A 19,261-nucleotide genomic window follows, 5' to 3' on the forward strand; every position below is an offset into this window, starting at 1 on the left:
TCTTGAGTGTATCGGAATAAGATAGCTTAAAGGGCTTAAAAACACATGTAAACTCATCAAAAGACTAAGAAATGTATAGTGCTTGCAAAGAGCTCTTAATCAATAATTTTTCCAAAATAAGTATTTGACCCATTAAAAACAGATATAGCTGATACCTTGAGCTTCAGAGAGTCTGTATCATAAGGACTTGGAGTAAAATCAGTGTGAACCCTGGCTCTTCCACAAAAAGGTCCTCTGTAAGGAGGCTCTTCATCATCACCATCTTCTGATTTCACGCTCTCCCTGTTGCTAGTTGAGGAATCTGTTGTGCTCACCGTCTGACCACCTGTGTAAGAGACAGTGTCAGTGCACAGAAAAGAATCTCTTTGTGAAGAGGGTTCAGAAACAAACAGAGGCAAGACAGAAAATGGGTCTTTCTACAAACCATGATAATCAAAGTTAGAAGTCCTTAAATGCTGCTATTTCTTATGTACATGTGTGATGGGAAAGTTAATCTACTTTGCACTCCTGTTTTCCTAAATTCAGCTCCTCAATATTCAACTGAGAAGCTGTTTGACTAGCGTCTCATCTATGGTACATCACAGAAGATGTCATCTTTCTGGGAAGTTTTGCCCACAAAAAAAGTATAGTGGTGTAAGGAAGATAAGCTCTGAATCCTGCATGAGGGTTCCAGAATGCCCCTCATGTCCAGAAATTTGGTTTTATGGCAACACTTTGTATTGATATTACAAAAAAAAAAAAAAAAAAAACCCCAAAAAAGTGGATGATTTTCAGAACACACTTTCATTTCTTTTAGAAATAGAGCTTTCTCTTTATTTTTTTGTCCCTAATGTGTTCTTGGTTTCTCTTGGTCAGTAATTCATAGTAAAACAAGTTCAAACCATCTGTATTCCCCTTAAGCTCTGTTTTGTGCAGAGACAATCTTAACCAGAGAGGTTTTAAGTAACACCCCTCTAACTAGTTAATGAGAGAACCTCAAGGTCTTTCGAAGCGGGGTGGGGAGGGGTGGGGGATGTGTGGAGGAGGGATGGGGAGTAGGAAGTCCATCAGGAGTGGTCAGGAGAAATCTAGTGTAAAGATGACCCTGTTTATTACTGGTTAAAGATTGTAATTCTCACTCCAATAGTTTATATTACAATAGTAAGACCCAGCAGGTCCAGCCAGAAAGCAGGATTTCACTTTTTCAGGGCTCTGTATAAATACAAAGCAAAAAAAGATCATCTCTGCACCAACGAGCTTGCTGTTCTTTGTAAATCCTTAATGACTAACGCATCAGCCTTTCTACTTTTTAACCGCTGCTTCTGCTTTGACTTTCTCTGATTCTGCTTACTGTGGAGATCTCTGCTTCCTGAAGCCACAGAAATGGAGCAACGTAATTACAACCGAACTTACTCATTGAGCTCTGACCACTTAAGGAACTCCTCAGGCTCTCTACTGAGCCACCGGCTTTCAGCTTGGGTTTGTCCAGGGAGTCAGTGTCTGGCGGCGGCGACTGCGGAGAACCTGGCATGACCCCAGGGCTGGACTCCTGAAAGGGATTGAACCATTTCAATCTGGTAAACGAACACAGGTACTGACAGCTAGCATTGTAAGAGGAAAGAAACATTACACAAAACTCCCAATTCAAAGGTTTTAATGACACGATATTTTTGCCAGCAGTACTTGCAGAACAGCTAACACCAAATTCAGCTTTCTGAATTAGGATTTTGTACAAAGGTGAATATAAACAAATCAGACAATGCACATGAGACATGCAGCAACGTACATTTTCTTTTTCAGTGAATTGTTGACATCTTTGCTCATTTACCTTGAAGAAAAAAAGAATTAACCAGAAAATGCAGCCTGTGCATAGTATAAGTACTCCTAAACATAAATGCATAAGTATAAAAAGATTTTGCTACATGTGCAATAGGTGAGGCAGTATCTCTTTTCATTCAGTCAGGCATTATAGGAAATCAAAAAAAGGTCTTTCCTAAATTGAAATTCTGTCAGGCTCTGTGAAGCACAGTTAAAGCAAAGCAGCAAACACTTGTGGCCAGAATAGCTTTTGCTTGTTTTTCTGAGTGCAGAAAGAGACACTGGCACATAGTTTGAGTCGTGATGCCAGAAAGGCGCAAATATTCTAAAACTACTGTGCAAAAAGGTTTGAAAACAAAAGAACTGTAGCTTGCATACAGGAAGAGTTTTTGTGGAGACGTGTGGTCATAAAACTTTTAGATGAAACCTATTATTCGCATGCTGCAGAATCATCAGAAAAAATGTCATCCCAACATATGACTTCAGAGGTCAAGTCAATCTTGGAGAGAGCTAGAGGGCAGAAGTATTGCTAACGCACTGTAAAGCAATTTCTCAAAGTATCCCTTTCTTAGGCAGACTTTGCAGAGGGGCACTGTAAAGCCAGCCAGACACCAAAGCACCTTCTTATCAATATCAAATCATGTTAGACCTTACAATGTTTTAATTGTAAATTTAAATAACTGTAACTGTAGCACTGCCCTTGGTTATGAATAAGCATGGCTAACAGTCCTACAGGTAAGGGATTCTAATGTTGCAAAGCATTGTATAAAACGTGAGGTCACGTTTCTGCCTCTCTGTGCTGTCTCCAGATTCTGCACTTTGGGGCTGTTACTTCGAATGTTCTCAACTGCTCCTTTCACAGGCACTAACGCTCTGCATTAATACCAAAGGCAGATCCGGGTCGGGGGGGGCACGACTCCCTTTCCATTTCCATTTCTCCATGGCTGCAGGCAGCCCCCGTGGGCCAGCGGCCAGTACGAGCCACTTGGGGGCGATGTTAGCCAGAGAGAGCTCTGCTCTCCCGACAGCTTTCTGAGCTGTTACTGAAACGTTCCAAGAGGCAAAATTGCTTTTAAACAAATGCCGAAAAATTTTTGACACTCCACCAAAGCAAGGAACTCAACATATACCAGAAGGGAAAAAGACAGCAATTGTTCCTAGGCCACTGAAATTCAAAGCCTAATTTACAGCTAATGTACTTCAGGTTTGCCTTTAAGAATAAGCTATAAAAATGTGTAATGAAAGAATAATAGGAAAATCTTCTGTGGGATGCCCCTTTCTGACTACATTGTGCGTCAGTTTTAATGGGCTGCTGCAGAGGGCAAGCTATGATGGAGAAAAGATCTGTAATAGCGGAGAGGAACTGTGTATGTGAAGCTATGCTGGGAATTTAAACTAAGGTGTAAATTGCAGATTAAATATATTACTGTGACCCTGTGTCACAGACTGGTTCCCTTAATAAATAATGAAGATAGCTAAAGAAATGGAAATATAGAGCGAGATGTGTGATGCCATCAGCCACAGGCTTCTGCCCATGAGCTACTTGAATGAAAATCTGAAAATGCATTTTCATGGTTTGGCATCTATAGGAAGCCATTTCACAGTGAGGGATTTTATAAGAACATAGGAATAAGCCACACCAGATAGTCTTCTTAGAAATTTCTTCAGAGATGCCTTGAAGCATGGAAATCAATATTGATTATCACTTCTACACTATTAAGTGGATTCTACTGCAGACCTTACATACCTGCTCAGACAGAGAGCTGCTATATTTTTTAGACATCCTTTTCTTCATGGTTTCTTTTACAGACTTCACCTTTTTGCCCAGGGATATACGGGAGGCAGAGGGTGATTTGATCACTTCTTTGTAAACAAAGTCTCCTTCTTTGCCCTGCAAAATAAAATGGGGTTTAAGCCTATAAAATACAAGAGCTATTTCCATTTGTTTCCTTGGTCAGCAGTCATTGCAGAGGTATCCAGGCAGACACAGGACAGCAGCACGGTGTCCTGTTTGCTGCTCTAAATTCAGTGTTGACACCTCGTGCGAACCACTGTAACAGTCCTTGCTCCTGTACCTTACTCCCAAGGCCTGATTTGTTACCTCTACTGCAGGTACCGTGTGTAGAGGTGGTGGGGTCTGTTAGGATGCCTTTATCCCTTTGAGTTTCAGGTAAGTGTTTGACCTGATATAAAACTCCATGGTTCCAGGCTAAGCCCTCCTGACAGGACAGACAACAGTAGTTGTGGCTCATGTTGGTCAATACTACATACAGCTGAGCAGGAGTAAAGGCACCTCTGAGATCCTAGCCAAATACGTCTCTCTGTGTGTATATATATATGGATACCTACATTTGGCTACCCAAATTTACTTTTTATTTTCAGACAGGCATTCAGTTAACCTCTCTTGATGACCGTCTCTGTGGTTTTACTGTGGACTGTTTATAAAAAAACACAACAAAAAGCTACTAAATTCATCAACCAAGGTAGAAGGTTACACTTGCACAGCTGTTCTTAGGACACACAACAGGGTACTGCCGAACTAAATTACCTGGTCCATATATAGTGGATGACAAGGGCCAGCTGCTTTGAACACATTTAACCTTTTCTAAACCAGCTTAAGATACCTACCTAGTATTTACTTATGCCACAAGCGCACACAGAGTATGAACATGGATCAGTTGACATTTTGCCAAACTTACTTGTATGACTCAGCCCTTACTCAGATTGTCCAGGCAGGACGTTAAACATGGTCTTTTCTTCTACAGTGTGTCAGGAACCACAGCAAGACCCCTCTGTCAGGGCTACTCCCAGCACCCTCCATTGGCAAGGGTGCACCAAAAATCACAACACAAAAAGGACCAAAATCTGTTTGGCCGAATAGGTTGACTACAGAATTTGGTCTCTGACTTGATTCAACAATCCTTCTGAGGACAATTTAGGTACGTAGGATAACAGATACTAAAATAAGTGTACACTATATTTTACATAAAAGCTTGATGTGCACACATTATTCTGGTTAACTCATCTGTCCCACTACTGATGCTTGTAGGGAAAAATCTAGATTTCACACTTTCCTTTATCAAAACCAATCTGAACAAAATATGCCAAAGTATCTGTGTTTAAAGATAAACACTGTAAGTTTGGAAGTTAACTTTTTTACTGTGTTGAAAATTGATGAATGAAATAACCACCCACAGTTTTGGCCAATTTAGGGATAATTTATGATGTTAAAAAAAAACAAAACCAAAAACCAAATAGAAAACCAAAAACAACCCCCCAAAACCCAGCTGACATAAAAAAAACAATATAATGCTGGCATATAAAATGTTTCACAATTTAGACATAAGTGGACAGAGAAGTTATCAGAGCCAATGCTGAAACAGAAAAGAAAAAAATATATGGGGCAAAAGGAAAAAATATGCTGGCAATTTCATTTGATATAATGTTCTGGCTCATTTCTGTTCTGTTATTTTTGGCTGCAAGCTGACCAACAGTAAGACTGGGATCAACATGAGTAACATAAAATGGAATTAATTCTCAGGAGACAAGGTTTATTTGCTTGCTTTTTTTTTTTTTTTTTAAACACAAAGAGCTCTGAGATCAATTGCACAGCACCCAGCACAATGGGATCCTGGTCTACTCCAGAGCTCTTAGATACAACAAGAAAACAAATAATAAATCTCTTGCATAATAACTTCCACCCAAATAACTTGCAGATCTTCAGCAAATAAAAGTTTGCCTCATCATTCCAAATAGTAAATATTTTTACTGAGAAAGTATAGTAATCGTATGTTTTGCCCAGGGTGATGCTCTGAGGAAGTCAGACATAAGAATAGCCCACAGATGTGCCCCCAGATCTCCGCTTTGATCACTTGTTCCTGCCTCCTTACACATATGGTATATAAATACTTATACATACATGGATATGGGTGGATGTGTTATTCTCAAAGCTAAGGAAGTCTGAGGTTAACGGAGATGCTCTGCTTTGTTGGATCCCCAAACTGTCATTACAGACCTAAATTACACTTCAGTCTATTATAACTCTATTGCACATTTCATTCTATGCTATTTCAAGTCTGTGTCTTCTTGTCTTAAACTCACCATTTGGTCAGAACTGTTTCCAATATGAAGGGAACGATTTGTCAAGTCAAATCCTCCAAAGCTACAGGTCCTCTGCAAAAAAAAAAAAAAAAAAAAGGATGGATACAGTTCTATCACAATGATTAGCTCACCCAAAACATCTGTGACTTGGAGAACACCAGCAAAAACACAAATGTCTGCAAAAATGGAAACAAACAAACAAAAGGATGGGAGATTATAAATCAAGAAATCTGTTATAAAGCAATTTGAGTCATTTGCCTTTTCCAGAGACAACTCCTTGGCCTAAGGTCTGCTGCTGTTGAGTCATCTATTGCCTACTCTTCTTTTTAAAAACAAAAAAGACTTTTCGATCCGAGGAAACTGTTGATCTTATGAATCAAGTTTTCCAGGGTGCTGGCAACTCCAGCTCAGCACTCCCATCTGCCTTCATAAATAAGTCCACAGTAGCACTGAAACAGAGAACCACCAATATTTTAAAGCATTGAATAACCTACCTTCTGGGAATAGCTGCATAGACTCCTTTTCCACTGAAACACAGGGAAACGCTAGAGGCCTTGTATGGCAAGAGGAAGGAAAAGCCAGCCCAGCTATCCATAGGCGTTGTGTTCCCAGAGACTCCGCAAGCCCTGATTCCAGATTAAGTATTTACCATCACGCCTGTGGTGATACACAGCAGCTCTGCTACTTCTGGGAGAAAGCATGCTATGCTTATGGTGCCACAATCACCTAGTGGTGTGACTCAGTTTTGGCTGAATGCACAGAGGCAGTTTATCATAATCATCCTGAATTAAAAAAGAACATCAGCACTATGAAACTGCTTCCCTCCCAAGAGCAGAGGGCAACCAAACTCAGTACAGCTGCATTTCCACAGCCAACCATTGTTTAACTGCGGCAGATGAGTCTCTGCTAAAGCTTTGATATCACTTGAAAAAAGACCAGACACTTAGGGGGCTGAGAGAGAATGCAGCTTTTGCTTTGAGATCCAAAAGGTAAAACCTTTGACTTTTTATTTGGCCACTGAACAACCAGCTGCACAGTACTCAAGTACCCGGCCCTGCCAGAAGTCTCACAGGGCAATCCAGGGAAATGAAAGCATGGCAGCTATAATTTACTTGCACAGCTTCAAATCCAGGCTCCGAGTGTGGGTTGTGAGTCTATTATAAGTATTCTTTTCAGTGTTAGAGTTGAGACAAACAGGAGGCAGATCAACCAGTTGCCAACCATAAGTTCTTAAGGGCTGAACTACCCAGAAGAGTAACTTCAAAGACACCTTAAGACTCAGCTAAGCATCAGATCAGACCTACAAAGGATTGCCCAGTCAGTGCTGTGTGTACTTGGGAGTCAGTGAGGACCCTGCCACCTGAAAACTACCAGTCTGCTTCAACACTCTAAGAGGATGAAGCAAGCTCTAAAAACTGTGCCACTTAGTAAACAATTATAACAATTAGTTCTATTAAAGTAAACATTCTTCCTGCCCTATTCAGTGGTAATCAACATACATATTAATAGCTTTTAAAAAGTTTTCTTTTCTAGCTTTTATGTGGGCTCCTGTGTATCTACAGTGCTGGAATGTACCCACCACAACTCTATTAGAAGTCAAAGCCAGCTTTGAGTAGGCCCCACACACATTAAAAAGAGTGATGCGATGTAGAATTTTTTTAGTGTTTGTTGGGTCTTTTTTTTTTTTCCCCCCGGAAGGCAATGGGACTATGGCATAGCTTTTAAAAATTGTTTTTGGAAAACATTTGAGACCAACCACAACTAATAAGATCACTTTTTAAAGCACAGCATGTTTAGCTATGAGTAATGTCATCCTTCTGTGAAGAGTCCATTCTAACTAATCCTACAGTGTATGGCAATCCCAGCAATGGAGAGAGGACATCTGGAACTGCTCTGAGCAAACTTGTCTGTCAAACCAGCCAGAGCTCCTCCTAAAGCAGTCTTCTCAGAAAGCAAAATGTCTGTTGGTTAAAAGCTTCTGAATAAATGTACCACATTAATGTTGCTTAGTGTTTCATTATGGACCTCCCCATACATTTAACATTTGACTTCCGCCTTCAGATTCCAGTAGCAACCCTGGCAATACTGTACCAAACAAAAAGTCTGTGGATGGGGAGAGGGATATTCAATGGAATGGCCATGCAATCAAAAGTATTATCGTTTTGGGAGAAAAGAAAAACTGATGCGATTTGAAAATTTCATGCATGTCCAGGTCACTGAAACAAATATAAATGACAAAAATGAATGGCAAGGCAAGACAGAGTGACCAGTTCCACTGAATACATAGGCATTGCAATTTCCCTGAGGTTGCAGCGAACAAACATTAAGTGTTTCTAGGAAGAAGGAGTGGCATTAGTTGAAGTTTGCCAGCTTTTTGCGGTTTCAGGAAGAAGCGTGCTGAAAAAAAGCTAGTAAGAGCAGCGTGTCTCCACCATTTATCCCATTCAAACGAGACTGGAGGAGCAGCTGACTGAGGAGCTCCTCAACAATAACAACAACCAACTGCTATCCATTTCTTCTCCATTTGTACCTCTGTGAATAAGAAGTAGTCAGGCCAGATGGTTCTATAATGAAATTACTATAGCGAGACTACTTATCAGAAGAACTAAAAAGCTTGTGTGTGTTATCTGTATTTAGAAAAACAGTTTTAGAGGGTATTTTTAATTATGGGGCATCTCTAGCATGTATGAGTATGCTCTTTTGCCTGAGGTACCACTATTACTCAACATACAGAAGGACGAGTAAGGTTTCTCTTATCATTGCAATATCCTTATGGGCAAACAATGTCTTTTGAGTACATGTCTATGAAAATAAACAGTACCCTCTCAGTGACAGGGCAAGCAGAAGAAATACTGAAGCTGCCAAGAGAGAATGTTCATGGTATTGGGTAGAAAAAAACTATCTATTTTGTGGCTGAAGAGAAAAAAAGTGAACCATGAAGGCTTGGTCACCTCCCACAGGTTATTCAAGGAGACCAAGGCTGTGACTCATATCGAGAATACCTCACACCTGAAGAAATGAAGCAGAGACCTCTTAAAAAAATTTGCAGTTCAAGAGGAAAAGCTGTTTCTACTGTATTGTTCACTGGAATATCTTACTTAATGTTAATGGGAGCACTGCTGTTTCCACCCACTGAAGTAGGGAACATACCTACATTGTCAACTAGACAACAGACTGGCTGGCCCCAAAGGCAAGTTCCTAGGAAAGTCAGCATCATGGTTAAGGGAACTGTAAAACTGGGTCATATAATCAGGAAGCAGCTTTGGATCTCTCTGGAGTGCTCAAATCACTTTATTTCCCCTTGTACAGCATAATTTCCTTTTTTGGCCACCCCTGGTTCCCTTTCCACAACTCTCTGAGGGAAGGTGCCACCTTCACCCCATGCTAGAAAGAAGGAGCAGTGGCCAGGGACAGCGCAGAAAGGGCACTTCTGGTGGTGGTGAGCAGCAAGCAGGAGGGCATGCTCTACATAATGTAAAAGCCCCTGCAAAAAACCCTGCCCTTCTGCAGCTGTGTAACTGAGAATACAGAGCTGGGTGGGTGAACTGATGAGATGCAAATTGAGAAGGGGAGGGCCAATATGAGGCAATGACAGCAGGAGAGAAACAGAGCACAGTTGACTAAAGATGCTCTAATCCTCTGAAAATTTTGTTCATCTCCTGGCATTTCTTTAAGAAAATACTGACTCCGAAAGCATCACAAAGAACATGTTTATAGCAACTCAAAGCTCTTCTGTTCACCAGTGATCTCAATTTCTGCACTAGGTGAATTTAAAAGGCAGCATTTTGTCATATTTGCTCTCTCTCACTAGGGTATTCTGAAACTGCAGATTCAACAAAACTCTTCTGTGACAGGGTTATACCAAGCTCTTCCCTTATAGCTGAATTACAGTGCTTAAGAGTTTCTAACAGCAACGAAAGCAGAAAGCACTGAATCTTAGTTAAAAGTATAAAGCAGAAAGTGTTGACTGCAACCTCACAGAAACTGGAAGACCACCTTCATGGCAACTCTTTGACTCACAGACTTTTGGTGGATTCTCAAGAGAACCCTTTTAGTACAGCGATCCACTGTAGCAGCCCACTTCCTCTTGGCCTCCTCATCCTCCTCCAGCAGGCATCTCCTCAGGTCCTGCTTGTCGGCCTTGCTCAGGGTCCTGTCAGTAACGGGACGCACCAGCTGTGAGAGGTTGAGGTGACTGTACAGGCTTCTCTCCACCACATAGGTAATATTGAACTCGCTGACAGAAGTGCGCCCTCGTAGCCTTCTGTTTGGGAAGCCACAACCTCCACCCCCTTTCGTTTTGTGCCGCAGTAATTGTAGGTCACAAGTTGCAGTGGATGCTCCTTTCCTAGCAGGGCGCTGGCAAAGAAAAGCTCTGGAACAGGAATAGTTAGTATCCATTTTCTTCAATCGGATCTGCTTCCTTACACTCTGAATCTCCTCCAGGGACACCAGAAGATGGTGCTTGTGCCTGTTGCTGTCATAAAAGCAAATGCTTTCTGTACTTACCCCATGGCTCAGGGAGCCGAGGCTCTTCTTCATTTCCCCATCTGTCAAGGAGCGGCAAACTTTCTGAGTCTTCTCATCTTCTGGGTAAGAGAAAAATGTCCCGAGTTTCTTGGGAGGCTTGATAAGGCCACGGCTGTCAGTTTTGCTGAAGGTCTTCACCAGCTTCCGGTTAGCTCCCCACGTATCAAGACTGCTGGATGAGGGAGAAGTAGTAAGCGAGTCCGAGTCATCCTCTGGCTGCTTTTCACAGGAGCTGTCAAAGTAGAATTGCTTCTTGTGAACTCCAGAGTAAAGTGCCGATCTCTCATCCAGTATAGGAGAGTTGTCAAGTGAGTGCTCTTCCACACCTACAGGGGACAAAACCAGCACAACACGTGTCATCACTCATAATTCTTTAAGATGTTTCCCTGTACAGCCTTATTGTATTTATTTACGATATCACCCACTTAAAATGGAAGAAAACTCTTTCTGATATAAACAGCCCAGAAGGTACTTGCAAGTGGATAAACCTGAAGCAGTTCCTTCCATTTGTGAAGTGAGAGTTCTGGGATGAGTTAACAGTAGGCAGACAACAACATCCTGTAAGTAAACTCATCGTATTTTTAAGTTTCTCTCTTCAATCTGCAGCTAAGTACGACCACAGATTCTAGCACTAAGAACCCCTTAAAAGCTGGAACTGGGATCTGTTTCTCATGTTTTTCTTCTGATACTGGCATTTGATGCTCAGCTCTAGTGCAATTACTCAGAAGTATACACAGATTTTAAAAACCAAACAAGTATCTCTCAGGTCCAGTTTTCCAATACCCAGTGTTGTTGCTGCTGCAGAAAGCAGTATTTTTTCCCAGAAAGTTATGGAGCTAAGCCCTGGGATAAAGTTAAAAGTTTTGGGTTCTTGATGGGGGAAAGAGGTACCAATTTTAACACAGAATTTACTTAAACAGATGCAAATTAAAAAATAAAGTAGGTCAAATTGCAGGTGTGCCAGTTTCAACAGTGTCCTGGTAATGACAGAAACACTTGGTTTTCACCAAATACATATTTCACAGAAAGGGAAGAAGAAGTTTTGCAGTGCAAGTACTGGTGATGGGCAAACAGCCAGGTCTCCTTTTTGGAATGGAGAGAGGGGAATAAAGGACCTGAAATTGCAATTCCTTTTCATATTTACCATTTAAGAAACTATTCTCTGGTGTTTTCTTGTGAGCAAAGTATAGGCTCAGGTATTAGCTGGAGTAACAAGAAGAAAGTCAAACAAGAGCACACATCCTCCTCGGTCCTGCCTGATAAATTTCACAGCATAGGTATGTATCAGAAACACACACAGAAACGTGACTGTATTTACTTCTTGCCAAAATAAATTTCTTGCCTGACCCAACTTCGCCTTCATTTTTGATCGCTTCCACAGTCTTAGAAAAGAGCTAAAATTGAACCATTACCAAACACCGGTGATTTACTAACAGGGGACACATTTCAAGATGAAAGAAGATTAGTTGCCATGTACAGGTTTCCTGTCTCACCTTCAATTCACTCTGTTGGCAAAATATATTTGACATGTATTTGCTGAAACCTGAGCAAAACATATTTGACATATATTTCCTGAAACCTAATATGCTATTTTACCAAGACCAAACTTGCTGTGACAGTGAAGGATAGTGGATCACATCTGACACACAACTTTCACTCTTGAGAACTTTTCTGGGGTAGGTCTGCAAACTGGAGTCTGATTTTGACACCACTTTCACCGGACTATCCAACTTGCTCTTTTCCCCCTCTACTTCTCAATTTGAACAGAAAATAGACATTCTCCTGGGACTGGATATGTGCTGATAAACAACTTTAGTCCACTGAGTAAATATGTTTTTAAACAGCTTGTAAAATATGCATTGTGTGTCAACACTGTAACAGATGTCATTTGGAGTGAGTCCATGACACAAAGCCATAATGACACAGATGTGGATGTGATTTGTTTTTAAATGCTATATAAGAATGGTGCCCAGGACTAGAAAGCTTCAGTTATTTAGCTCACTAGGAACAGACTAACACAAAATACACATGGATTCAGACATTGGCACATTCTAGTGAGTATCAGATCATCTAGATTTATATTTAGTGCGATAGGATCAATAGTAGAAATGTGGGAGAAGGATCTGGGACTAGTGTACATTCCTTTATACAGGAATGTATAAGGGAAATTTGGCAAAGTTGTTCTTTGTGAAGAATTTTTTGAGGAGGATTATGAGGAACCTTTCTTCTGGAGAACTGCACGTCAATTTTCAAACCAAGCCTACTCTCACACTTTGTTAAAGGCTGTTGAACACTGATGAATTTATTGAAATTTTACTGATGTTACTCAATCAAATTTTAGAGACAGCTCCCCAAAACCTAGCCATCTAGGATTTCACATTACTTCACATTCATAACACAGGTTCACGTAAGAGCAGCAAACAGCTCAAGAACCGATCCGGTCAACCGCAGGTAACTTGGAAGGTCAGAGAGCAACCCCCAAATCTGACTGCAGTACTTTTTGTGATCTTGCAGAGCCCTCTGACATATCCAAAGGGGAACACAGACCTACATTATGAGATAGGAGGATGGACAGCATTTATGAAGCACTTTTAATATGCCACATGAAAACTTGGGTGCGGGGAGAATTCACTGAAAGAAAAGTCATAGATATCTACTCCTAACATAGACTTGGCTACTTAAGGTGCCTTCTACTTATGTAGAAGTTATGCAGAAGTAATCCATGTTGTTATTTAGCAATAACTGGTTTTGCTATGGTTCCCCGAGAGCCAATTTACAAAGGAACTCCAGAATGCTAGATAAAGTGCAAACTCAGAGTTTTAGATAATTTATTCAGAAAAACCCGGAGTTAAAACATAGAAGATAGGCAGGAGATGGAGAAAGAAGGAAGCAGAGCAAATTTTTTTTTTTAGGTAATTGTTCATTGAGTGATTTTTCTGGGGGTCACAGGGGTGGAAAACTGTGGAAAAAAACACCTGAAGGAACCGGGACACTTCGGTGAAAGACTAAAGGTGAAAAGGAAGTAAGGAGGTGAAGCTCTGTAAGAGAGGGAATAGAGAGCACCACAGACAGTTAACATGCTGGAGAGAGAGTCTGGGCGGCCCTGGACTGCCTGCTCCTGTAGCTGCTCCCACCCCTGGAGCTTCTGATTGCTCCCTGCAGCTTTTCCCAGGCCCGTAGGGAGGGAGGGGGTAGGAAAGGCCTCTCTGGGGTCCTCTCCCCAGTGCAGAGGAAAAATAGCCCTGTTTTGTTTGCCCTTTCTCATAAACCATGTTTCTGCTTCCAAGATAACCCAGCTTTATGCTCACCCTATGAGGTGGCAAAACCTTTTCAGACCAAGACAGCTGCCCGGTCCAGAGCTCGACTGGCTGTGCCTTTCACGCCAGCCAGTAACACCACCATCACGCAGGAGAGAGGCAGGCTAGGTCATAAATCTGCCAACGGCTTCCTGCCACATAGCCAAGATGCACACGTTCTCCTTAAATGCACCAGGAAGGAATCATAATATGGCTCAGCTCACTGCAAAGCTGAGGGGAATCAGCATATGATCCCAGGATCATGTAATGTAGAGGGGTGCCCACAATTCCAGTGAGGACTCAAGCAGGGCTGTGCAGAGAGGCTCCTGAGGCTCAGGCTCCGTTATTCTGAGTGCTCACACATGGGTACAGATCATCCAGAGTTAATTCTACAGCATGTTCATGGCATTCCCAGGGGCTGAACTCTGCTTCCCGTTTCCCCACCCTCCTCCTCCTCCCTTCTCTCTCCCTCTCCCCCTCTCTCTTGACAGCGGGGCTCATTCAGGAGGCAAACTGCAAGCAGGCTCCCCCAGAAGCAGAGGAGTTAATATCACACGAGACAGTCACTATCCCACAAGAATGTCTGATAGACTTGCTGTACTCTTGCCGCAGGATATTGCCATGTGGCACAACTGCACCACCAACCAGCCATTACCCTCCCAAAACTAGCATGAGCTTCACCTGTGCCCCATGTCCCAGGCCTTGGAGGAGGGAGCAACGTGGTGGTGGCTCTGCTTACCTCCCTGCTGAGCCTGGGATTGGTTGTAGTCTCATTCCCTCCCCAGCATGAGGCATAAAACATAAACCAAGTTCTAATCTCTTAATGAGGGGCTCTCCAGTGCTGCTCTGGGAATACCAAGAGATCAACAGGAACCACATCCTAGGCTGTCACTTTCCTCCTTCCACAGTATCAAAATGCAATCACTTGGGTAAGGCATGCACCATAGATCAGGCAGTCTTTCCCACTGTCCTTTAAGAACACTCCACCCCTCCCTCCCCCAGCCTTCCACTTTCTGTCCCCTCTCAACAGAAACACATATTCACACACGCAGTTTTAACCATATGCATATTGCTTTTTACCTTCTGTGCTGGGTTTTTTCATTTCTTCCACTCTTATGAGTTTCTTCCTGACTCTGCGAGTAGAATTCACCAGCTTGTGCAACTTCTTAAACTTCACCGACTCCTCTGTTTCATCATCGGATTGTTCTCTTGACTGGCAAAGAAACAAAGGGAATATTAATAAAGTAGTAGTTCCACGGCTTGCTCCTTCAAGTCAAGTTAACCCAGCTCATCTGCTGCACTGTGTCAATGCAGCTCTAACTGGTGTTGTATTTTCAGACCAGGTCAGACAGAAACATTTAAATTACTGAGGGTTTTCTTTTTTTTTTTCTTTCTTTCTTTTTCTGAAAGCGTGACATACCATTTTGATTTCTAAATCTGTGAAACGTAAGATCGTACGCATTGAAATGCATTCCTGCCCTTGTCTTTCTTCCCATGCATTGTGTAATAACTACTTCCACGTCCTCTCTTGGTACGTTTCAGGCAGGGCTCTTTCCCAGGGCTCTTCTTACCATACCAGTTATGCTCCTGTGGTTTGGGTCAGTCACTGGTCTGTCTGGCATCTCAGAACTTGCTGTTTAAACCTGGCTATAAACAGCTTCTCCAAACTGAAGCTCTGTCATTGACGACTTTTCTTTCCCCCCCCTCCCTGGTCTTCCCAGAAAATCAAAACCAGCAGCACAAGAAAGGGACGGGAAGGAAAAGGAAGGAGGAGACCTCATCTGCCTCACTCACGAACTGCCACAGCTACAAAATATTCCTTTCCTCCTCCCTGCTCCCTATACTCCTCCTGAAGGCTCTCGAGGCTGGAATTAAGACGGACACAGCATTCCTCCAGCACTGACCAAGGGAAAACTCTGACCTTTTCAGATATACAGTGCAGTCCATATTCCCCAGCATCCCGTTTCGTTTTGCATCTGATCCAGTATGCTCAGTTCCAGCTGTTTTCCCTCAAGTATCAAACATTACAGAGACAAAAAAAAATTCCCCTCTCTCCAGCAGCAGTGACACAACAAGCTGAAACAATCCATTCCTTGTGAACGAGAAGACGACTTCGATTTTCGAGCCAGATCCAACGTTCAATGTGCTACTTCCTCTGTTTTAATCAGTTCAGAATGTGGAAGGCGGCGGGGGGAAGGGAAGGGGAGAGGAGAGGAGGCCGGCAGTGCTCTCCGGCTCGGCCAGGACAGCCCTGGCACCGTGCGCTGCTGCACATTCCTGCACGGGCTCCAGCTGGAGTGTGGTATGGATCATATACCTTACTTTGTTTTCACCCTCGGTCCTGGCCAATTCGCCGCATTCCTAATGCTCGGCTCTAAAAACCCTCATGCAACTTCCTGTCGGCACAGCTATCTGGGCTTCCACAGCGTGCTCATCCTTTTTTCTTTTTCTTCTTAATTAAACTTTTAAAAAAAAGAAAAATCCCCAACAAATGCAAGCCAAAAAACAAACCAAAACAAAAAAAAACAAACCACCTTCTCTTCCCCAGCAAAAATGATGTCTGCTCATCCGGATGCTGAATAAAAGACAGGCCAAATATAAAACCCCTTCCTGGATTTCTAATACACTTAAATATCAGGATGTGGTAATAACAGTAGATGCCACGGGGCAGGACACCAATCAGCAGTTGCACGGGTACAGTTTCAAAGGCACAAACAGTGCCTGAAGGAGCCAGGGCAGCTCTGAAAGCCTACCTCGCAGGAATGCACCTCACAAGGCCACCAGAACCACACCAGAGCAAACTTCAGCCACTTTCTGCAAGGGCACCGCCAATTACCGATTTCCCACAAACTTTGTGTTACTCCAAAACAAGAAGAAATACCAAATGGATCACATATGGCAGTAGGAATTGCCATTCTGCCATCTGAGAGCCGCAGGAATGCATTTATTATGGGTACAGGCTGGCTAGGTAATTAATAATCTTCCTTTGGGAAAAACAGGGCTGTAAAGAGGAGTACCAGGCTTGTTTATATCAAGATAAATTAAGCAGCAAGATGAGCGTTAAATTCAGAGATTATGGCTGGGAAAACTTAGTGGCATGTCAAACAACAGGACAGACATATTTAGATAAGAAGACGAATGGATTATTGACCGTAATCAAGAAGTTTAGTCAAGACTTCTTAGGCCATTAAGTGCATCATGGCAAGCAACCATCATGCATACTCTGCACTCAAGATATGTTTATTTTAAATGCAATTACTCTAAGTCATTGCTCTCCTTTATTACTTCTCACACATCCTTGGTTTGCAAGACCACTGTTTGTAAAACTGTGAGCTCTATAAGACTTAGAGAATGTCTCATACCTGGTCCTCCTGCCCAGGATTTCATCAAAGGGTAAACAACAAGTCTTACTTTTACACTCCTGGTATCTGATAAAGAACTGTCCCCCCTCAGGGGTCGGGGGGGGACACAACAAAACGACAACAAAAGCTTTTGCAATGCCTGACATTTGCATTCACAACTACCACTGCAAAAGAAAGCACCAAAATAGCCTCAGCACAAGGTACTGACATCAAACCTGAGTGGGTGGTACAGGGGGTCCCCTATATTTCAAAATAACTAAAGTCCCATCGTATTCAAGTGCCAGCTGGTTTTCCCCAACCCTTCAGGACTGCTGGCATCCTTTGAGCCGGGGTCCTCCGCAGGCAGGGACAGACCCTTCCTAGCACTGGTGCTCGGCCGAGAGTGGCGAGAACAGCTTGTGCGTAACAACAGGAGCTGCTGGATAATGGGCTGACTAAAATCAAAGTCTATCCCTCTCCAGCAGCCTATTTCCGATCATACTGGTTAGCATGTGGCATGGAAAAATCTTCTGTAAAGGAAAAGGATGGCTAATAGGTTTATGCCGAAAGGCCTAAAAATATCAGTGACTATGCCAGCGGTGCCACTCAGGAAACTTTCTTGTCAAATAATGCTGATTCCTTGAAAATGAAACAATTTTGAAAAAGGGTTACTTTTGATTCGCTTCCTATTTTTGAAACAGTTTTTTTAAAAAAGGCCTTGAAATTATCAGAAGTTTCCATTTTGGCACATGGGAAACAGAGCTTAATTTTCCAGCTCAAGCAATGTTTTCTTTTACAGCTAATATTAAACAGAAAACAGAAATGTAAAGCATTCAGGCTGTAAGCGACATATTTGGAAATCACTGAACTTCAATGCTTTGACTTCCCCAACCCACTCTTCCCTCCCGGCTTCCATGGTGACAGAATTGCTTTTCTTGGTGGCTGTCCCTGACTTCAGATGGGAAAATCACCCCAAACTCCCCAACACGTGGTGGGTTGGGCAAATGGCTTCCTGGACAGCTCTAGCAGCCAGGCCTTGGCATGGGGCTTCGATGCAGTCGGCTGCCAGCCCCTCTCTCGTCCTCTCCCCCCTTAATGAGTGTTTCAGTATGCTGCAGCACCGCACACTATGAAGACGGGCTGAGAGAGCTGGGGTTGTTCAGCCTGGAGAAGAGAAGGCTCCAGGGAGACCTTATAATGGCCTTCCAGTACCTGAAAGGGGCCTACAGGAGAGATGGGGAGGGACTCTTCATCAGGGAGTGTAGTGACAGGACAAGGGGTAATGGTTTTAAATTGGAAGAGGGGAGATTTAGATTAGATATCAGGAAGAAATTCTTTACTGTGAGGGTGGTGAGGCACTGGAACAGGTTTCCCAGGGATGTTGTGGAGGCACCATCCCTGGAAATGTTTAAGGCCAGGCTGGATGGGGCTTTGAGTAAGCTGGTCTAGTGGAGGTGTCCCTGCCCATGGCAGGGGGGTTGGAACTCGATGATCTTTAAGGTTCCTTCCAACCCAAACCATTCTATGATTCTATGAAAAGAGTAGACATAGTCTGGTAAAGAGGGAACGATACATCTGCAAGAGGCTTGGCTGCAGGCTCCCTGGCACGAGAGGAGGCCATGCTGTATCCCCCTCTGCCAATGCCTCCCGGCCCCCGGCACATGGCCGCCCTGTTAGGCCAAGCCTCGGTGTTGTTAATGCACCAGTAAGGCTGCCGGGGCCCTCCATCTCCCCGTCCCCCCGCACGGGGAGCAGGCCTCTCCCTGCGCTCCAAGGGGAAAACAAAGGGATTTGCAGTACTGTAAATAGGAACAACTTAACTTCCATCTCCTCCGCTCCAAATCTTTCCATCCGAAAGCCCATATGGCTCAACTTTTAATTATTTTGGCTAATGCTGTATGTAGTAATTCTATGGTGAACGCTTAAGTGTTTCATTTCTGGTTTCCAGGGCAACATTACATCAGATTGCAGACAGCTGGCTCCACAGCCTTAAAACCATAACAAATTGGCCGAGGCGATGCACAAAAATCGCGCTTGCTGTAAAGAGAGAGGGCAGGGCTGGGCCCGCGGGCTGCCGGGGAGCTGGCCCAGCCTGCGGGCCCCTTGGCGGGGCTGGCCGAGGTGGGGGAGCCGCCCTTCCCCGCGCCGCTTGGAGCAAGTGCATCCCCGACACATCTGCAATGCTCTCACGGTGCG

The 19,261-nt window shown here is 43.2% G+C and overlaps 1 protein-coding gene across 3 annotated transcripts in view; it reads right to left on the bottom strand.

Moving 5' to 3' along the window:
* Positions 1 to 19,261, bottom strand: part of LOC141476810 (SAM and SH3 domain-containing protein 1-like) — a 560,858-nt gene that overhangs the window by 18,160 nt on the left and 523,437 nt on the right. For 2 of the 3 annotated variants that reach the window (XM_074165606.1, XM_074165609.1), the window contains 6 exons: positions 14,805 to 14,937; positions 9,919 to 10,754; positions 5,899 to 5,970; positions 3,545 to 3,688; positions 1,393 to 1,528; positions 156 to 325 (listed from right to left, as the gene is read on the bottom strand). In XM_074165606.1, coding sequence (XP_074021707.1) covers positions 156 to 325; positions 1,393 to 1,528; positions 3,545 to 3,688; positions 5,899 to 5,970; positions 9,919 to 10,754; positions 14,805 to 14,937 — 1,491 coding nt within the window. The remainder of the gene's footprint in view (positions 1 to 155; positions 326 to 1,392; positions 1,529 to 3,544; positions 3,689 to 5,898; positions 5,971 to 9,918; positions 10,755 to 14,804; positions 14,938 to 19,261) is intronic. The other variant, XM_074165618.1, reaches the window with a different exon arrangement.

Source organism: Numenius arquata, chromosome 2 (genome assembly GCF_964106895.1).
Source record: "Numenius arquata chromosome 2, bNumArq3.hap1.1, whole genome shotgun sequence".
Taxonomy (NCBI): Eukaryota; Metazoa; Chordata; class Aves; order Charadriiformes; family Scolopacidae; genus Numenius; species Numenius arquata.